General features: G+C 56.1%; 1 protein-coding gene across 1 annotated transcript; it reads right to left on the minus strand.

Annotated features, from left to right (window-relative positions):
• Positions 1-1171: 1171 nt before the first annotated feature.
• LOC144737894 (uncharacterized) lies at positions 1172-6920 on the minus strand. The gene is made up of 2 exons (XM_078620780.1): positions 6870-6920; positions 1172-4092 (listed from the first exon to the last, which is right to left on the minus strand). Exon 2 carries the CDS (start codon positions 4070-4072, stop codon positions 3056-3058), a length of 1017 nt encoding a protein of 338 aa, XP_078476906.1. The 5' UTR covers positions 4073-4092; positions 6870-6920; the 3' UTR covers positions 1172-3055.
• Positions 6921-7178: the final 258 nt, after the last annotated feature.

Raw genomic sequence — 7178 nt, forward strand, 5'->3', positions numbered from 1 at the left:
CTACGATCCTCTTTTCCCACATCTCATCGTGCCTCACCACTCACGCCGCGCCGCCCCGTCATCTGTCACTCCCGGCGCGCGCGTCCACACCACGCCCACAACGCGTGCCCAACCCCGCACCCCGCGCCGCCCCGTGATCCATCACTGTCACAGTCGGCGCACGTCAATACCACCACTACACAGATACGCAGTAGTGTTGTGACGTGGGAGGGTAATGATGTGTTCTTCTTAGGTTTTTTTCGGTAAAGTCACGTAGAAAGTAAAATAAAATAAAAAACAAAAATCACTTTCTACGTGACTTTACCGAAAAAACCTAAGAAGATGATTCCTTGCAGTCACGAAAGCTTCAAATCTAGAATTAAGGTGATGATGTGGTTGATCCACTATTGCAGATACGCAGTAGTGTTGTGATGTGGGAGGCTGATGATGACGCGTCTCTGATCCGCTATCGCAGATACGGAGCAGTGTTGTTAAATGGGTGATGATGATGTGTTTCTGATATGCTGTTGCAGATCGGCAGCGGTGTTGTGACGTGGGAGGCTGATGATGTGGTTTATCCACTATTGCAGATACGCAGTGGTGTTGTGACATGGGAGAGTGATGATGATGTGGTTGATCTACTATTGCAGATACGCAGTGGTGTTGTGACATGGGAGGCTGATGATGTGGTTGATCCACTATTGCAGATACGCAGTGGTGTTGTGATGTGGGAGGCTGATGATGACGCGTCTCTGATCCGCTATCGCAGATACGGAGCAGTGTTGTTAAATGGGAGGGTGATGATGTGTTTCTGATATGCTGTTGCAGATCGGCAGTGGTGTTGTGATGTGGGAGGCTGATGATGTGGTTGATCCACTATTGCAGATCAGCAGAGGTGTTGTGACGTGGGAGGCTGATGATGATGTGGTTGATCCACTATTGCAGATACGCAGCGGTGTTGTGACGTGGGAGGGTGATGATGATGTGGTTGATCCACTATTGCAGATACACAGCTGTGTTGTGAAATGGGAAGGTGATGATGATGTGGTTGATCCACTATTGCAGATACGGAGCGGTGTTGTGACGTGGAGGGTGATGATGCGTCCCTGATCCACCCCATGGTGGCTCGTATGTTGTGGAGTTTTCCCCCACCACACTTCTCCGGAGGAGACAGAGCAACACGAAGCGGAGGTCTGTCTGCTCATCATCGTTTATTTTTACCGCAAGGATTCACAACGGTAGGAAGAGGCGGACCGGCCACGTAAAGCTGGGACTACTTTATTCCCGCCGCAGCGCTCCCCACCTTTCCTGTAACTGCACGGTGGTCAGAGGTCGCAACCGGGTACGCGATACCCGTACCCGGCTACCCGTACCCTGCCGGGTACGGGTAGGCCGTGAGTCACTGGTGAGTAACCGTTTGTCACTCATTTCCCAACGTCTTGTCTCTTCTCACAATTCAAGTTCCTAGAATCGACCCACCCGCGCCTGCAACATGGCTTCATCCCAGAGGTCGCAATCAGGTACCCGATACCCGGTCGGGTACGGGTAGGGTACGGGTACAGCCGGGTACGGGTATGGGTACCCGTTTGTGACCCTGGTGCGGCCGGGTACGGGTAGGCCGTGAGTCACTGGTGAGTCACCGTTTGTCACTCATTTCCCAACGTCTTGTCTCTTCTCACAATTCAAGTTCCTAGAATCAACCCACCCGCGCCTGCAACATGGCTTCATCCCAGAGGTCGCAATCAGGTACCCGATACCCGTACCCTACCGATACCCGGCCGGGTAGGGTACGGGTACGGCCGGGTACGGGTACCCGTTTGCAACCCTGGTGCGGCCGGGTACGGGTAAGAAATCAAAACCCGTTTGCGACCTCTGACGGTGGTGGGGTCACCGTCCCACTCTCCCTGAAGAGTCGTAACTTCTCCCTCCAAAGGACATCTTCTCCTCCTCCTGCCGTTCACCTGGCAGTCGGATTCCAGAGCCAAATTTTCCTCCTCCCCCTCTTGCCATTTCACCTCCACACCTGGCCGTGTGTATAGTGCTGGGACTACTTTATTCCACCGCAGCGCCCTTGACTTGTTGTAACGATGGTGGCCATCACCTCACTCTCCCTCCAGAGTCCGAATTCTTCTCCACCTGCTTGACGATGCCTCCATCGACCTGGAGATCTTGGGTCCTGCAATGGAATCTTCATCATCTTCCGGTGTCACCTCCAACTCCTGGGCCACGGTTTACTACTTTCTTCCACCGCATCACTCTCTCGCTTTCCTGTAACTGCATGGTGAGGTTCACCGTCTCCCTCTGCCTCCAGAGTCCGAATTCTTCTTCACCACCTGCTTGACGATGCCTCCATCGACCTGGAGATATTGTGTCCTGCAATGGAATGTTCATCATCTTCCTGGGCCACGGTTTGTAAAGCTGGGACTACTCTCTTCCACCGCAGTCCCGCGTTGACTTTTCTGTAACTGCACGGTGGGGTTCACTGTCTCTCTCTCCCTCCAGAGTCTGAATTCTCCTGCTCCTGCTTGACAATGCCTCCATCGACCTGGAGATCTTGTGTCCTGCAATGGAATCTTCATCATATTCCGGTGTCACCTCCAACTCCTGGGCCATGGTTTGTAAAGCTGGGACTACTTTCTTCCACCGCATCACTCTCTCGCTTTCCTGTAACTGCACGGTGGGGTTCACCGTCTCTCTCTCCCTCCAGAGTCCGAATTCTTCTCCACGGGCTTGACGATGCCTCCATCGACATGGAGATCTTGTGTCCTGCAATGAAATCTTCATCATCTTCCTTGGCCTCGGTATGTAAAGCTGGCACAATTTTCTTCCACCACAGCCACCCTTGACTTTCCTGTAACTGCACGGTGGGGTTCACCGTCTCTCTCGCCCTCCAGAGTCTGAATTCTCCTGCTCCTGCTTGATGATGCCTCCATCGACCTGGAGATCTTGTGTCCTGCAATGGAATCTTCATCATTTTCCCGTTTCACCTCCAACTCCTGGGCCACGGTTTGTACACTGCTACTCCCTTCGGCAGCCCCTCTTGACTTTCTCGCAACTGCACAGTGGTGGCATCCCCTCACTCGCCCTCCGAGTCCGAAGTCACCTCTTGCTTGACGATGACGCTTTTCACCTGGCAGTCGGATTCCAGAGCCGAATCCTCCTCCTCCTCCTCCACCTCCCGTTTCACCTCCACTCCGGGCCACGTTTCAAAGCCTCCCTCTTCCCCCGCTTCCCGTTTCACGCGAGGTGGCCGGCTCGTTGCTTCCTCCTCCTCCTCCGTCTCCTCCGTCTCCTCCTCCTCCTCCTCAGTCTCCTCCTCAGTCTCCTCCTCCCCCCCCACCACCACCACCGCCACCGCCACCGCCGCCGCAGCCGCCGCCTCCTCGCCCTCCCGCACGTGAGTCTTCCGGTGGGCGTTGCGCGCCGACGAGCGGGCGAACGCCTTGCCGCAACGCTCGCAAGCGAAGGGCTTCTCCCCCGTGTGGGTCCTAGCGTGCACGCTCAGGTGGGAGGCCTGCGAGAAGGCGCGGCCGCAGCGGGGGCACGCAAACGGTCTCTCGCCCGTGTGCGTCCTCAGGTGGTTCGCGAAGTGCGAGGAGCGCGCGAATGCCCGGTCGCAGCGCTCGCAGCGAAACGGCCGGTCTCCCGCGTGCGTCCTCGCGTGATTGCGGGCGTTGGAGGCCCGGGCGAACGACCGCCCGCACACCCCGCAGTGGAACGGCCGTTCGCCAGTGTGGACCCGCGCGTGGATGCGCAGGGCGGACGCCACGGGGAACGCCTTGCCGCACACGTCGCAACGGAACGGCCTTTCGCCCGTGTGGGTCCTGGCGTGGATCCGCAGGGTGGAGGAGACGGCGAACGACTTGGGGCAGAGGTCGCAAGCGAACGGCCTCTCGCCGGTGTGAGTTCTCTCGTGGCTGCGGAGGGCCGACGGCTGCGTGAAGCGCCGGTCGCACACGGGGCAAGCGAATGGCCTTTCGCCCGTGTGGGTCCTGCGGTGCTTCTCCATGTGGCCCGCGCGGTCCGTCACGTAGGGGCAGTGGTCGCACTCGTGACGGTTGCCCGGGGGCCGCTCGGCAGGCCTCCGCTCCATGCCCGTGGGTTTTGCGCTACCTGGATGGAAGCAGAATGGAAAAACGGTGGCGAAAGCTATTTTTTTTTTCTTTCTGCGTAGCTCTCATTCAGTCCTCGTGACTGGAAGCAGAGCCAGTCCACCGGACCTCCTGAATACCGAAGAAGAGCCACACCATATTGTTTGGCAGTCTCCTGCACCGAGTAGAAGACTGTCCACCCCCTCATGGTGGCCGGAGCCAGAACCGGTCCACCGGACCTCCTAAATACCGAAGAAGAGCCACACCATATTGTTTGGCAGTCTCCTGCACCGAGTAGAGGACTGTCCACCCCTCATGGTGGCAGGAGCCAGAGCCAGTCCACCGGACCTCCTGAATACCGAAGAAGAGCCACACCATATTGTTTGGCAGTCTCCTGCACCGAGTAGAGGACTGTCCACCCCTCATGGTGGCAGGAGCCAGAGCCAGTCCACCGGACCTTCTGAATACCAAAGAAGAGCCACACCATATTGTTTGGCAGCCTCCTGCACCGACTAGAGGACTGTCCACCCCTCATGGTGGCAGGAGCCAGAGCCGGTCCACCGGACCTCCTGAATACCAAAGAAGAGCCACACCATATTGTTTGGCAGTCTCCTGCACCGAGTAGAGGACTGTCCACCCCTCATGGTGGCAGGAGCCAGAGCCGGTCCACCGGACCTCCTGAATACCAAAGAAGAGCCACACCATATTGTTTGGCAGCCTCCTGCACCGAGTAGAGGACTGTCCACCCCTCATGGTGGCAGGAGCCAGAGCCAGTCCACCGGACCTCCTGAATACCGAAGAAGAGCCACACCATATTGTTTGGCAGTCTCCTGCACCGAGTAGAGGACTGTCCACCCCCTCATGGTGGTAGGAGCCAGAGCCGGTCCAGCGGACCTCCTGAATACCCAAGAGATTCAGGTGGCACCTGTCCAGCTCCCGACAGAGGAGTGGCAGCCTCTCCTCTGCAGCGAGCGCTCAGACATTCCATGTGGCCACCCACAGTGGCTTTTTGCCGTTTCTGGAGGAAAACCGAGGGTAAGGATTCAGTCTCCTGGCTCCGCCAAATGGGGTTTGGCAAGAATACGTCATGGACGCCTGTCCCCCCGGGGCCTCCGGCACAAGCTTTGCTCGATATTTATCCCGCGTTTTTGTGGTACTTGCATTGAAGGTGGAGGGGTTACCAGTCCCCTCGCACCCGTTCAGAGCCGCCATTGGCCAACTGTGATGGCCACAAGTGCCAAGAAGGGGTAGAGCCCATTTTCAAATTAGCTGTTCTCCCCATGGCATTGCTCACCACAGCGATACCATCCGGCACCACCGAGGAAGTAGGGGGTTGTTTTTGCCCGACACACAAGACTCACACATTGGTCCATCGCTTCTCACTCAGTCACTCACCCACGTACTCGCCCACTCAACTCACCCATTCACCCACCCACTCACACACTCACCCCGTCACACATCAGTTTTTCTCTTCTCCAGCCCATGCCGTGCTCGTTTAGCCCTCTCTATCAGTCACTAACTCAGTCACCCATTCATCCACTCACTCACCCATTCACCCAACCACACTCACCTCACCCACTCACCTCACCCACTCACCTCACCCACTCACCCACTCACCTCACCCACTCACCTCACCCACTCACCTCACCCACTCACCTCACCCACTCCCCCCTTACCAACACACTCAACAACCATTTACCCATTCACCCACTCACCTACCCGCTCACCTCAACCACTAACTCACACACTCACCACACCCACTCATCTCACCTCACCCACACATTCACCGTACCCATTTACGCACTCACCTCACTCATCCACCCACCCACTCACCTCAACCACTCAATTCACCCACCTATTCACCCACACATTTACCCACCCACACACTCACCCACCCACACACTCACCCACCCACACACTCACCCACCCACCCACACACTCACCCACACACTCACTGACTCACACTCACTGACTCACACTCACTGACTCACACTCACTGACCCACAGACTCACTGACCCACTCACTCACTCACCCACTCACTCACTCACCCACTCACTCATACACTCAACCATTTACAGCCAACCGTGCTAATTGGAGGCGAGGGAGGACAACGAATAAACAAGCATTTCTCAATAAACGAGTTTTTCAATATAAATTACGATGATTTAAAAGTGCACCATAGCTCACAGTGGCTTCCTAATATCAAAATCTAAACTATTTGCTCATCTGCAATGGGCGGACACCAATGCGGACTGCGTATTCCAATCGCGCCCGCTCATCCGCACTATGTATTCAAACCGCCCGTACCTATACGCGCTACTTATTCTAAAAGCAACCGCTTATCCCGACTACGAAATACATCGCGATTCCTATCGGGCTTGGGGGGTGCGTGGGGTGGGCCCACGCCCGCCTCGGCCCCCCCCCCCCCCCCGGGGGAGAAATCTAGGCAAGACCTAGGCTTGGGCCTATAAACCCCTCGGTCTCTACGATTCACGGTGGGACCGCCTCGGCCTCCCGGGGGAGAAATCTAGTCAACACCGAGGCTTGGGCCTATACGCTGCTCGGTCTCCGCCATTCGCCTCGGTTCGCCTCGGCTTCCCGGGGGAGAAATCTAGGCTAGACCGAGGCTCGAGCCTATAAGCCGCTCGATCTCTGCAATTCAGGGAGCCACAAGCAGTTGGGCGAAGACGCGAGGCCGTGAAACAAACCCTCCCCACCTCGGATGAGTTACTTGTTTGTTTGAGTTACAAAAAGACGATCGCTAAATTACTCGAGACGGAGGTTTTTAAAATACTCACAGAAAGCCAAGAACCAAGCCAAAAATAGATTCCAAATAATGTGGGAGGACGGAATCGTTTGCATCGATTCGCGAAACGATTTCTCCGCCATCTGAGTCTACAGAGAATTGAGGGAAATCGATTCCTTCGAGATAAAATATACAAAGTTATGGAATCGATGCTCGCGACGATAGCAGCAACAACAAAGGAGATTAGCCGCAGATGACGATTATTCGAATCGATTCCCTCTGGTGAGGTTTGTGTGTGGTGGGGGGGCAGACACAAGAGTCGTGGTGACGTCACCGCCACCTAGTGGCGAATGGCGGTTGT

Source organism: Lampetra planeri, chromosome 75, assembly GCF_965212315.1.
Source record: "Lampetra planeri chromosome 75, kcLamPlan1.2.h2, whole genome shotgun sequence".
Taxonomy (NCBI): domain Eukaryota; kingdom Metazoa; phylum Chordata; class Hyperoartia; order Petromyzontiformes; family Petromyzontidae; genus Lampetra; species Lampetra planeri.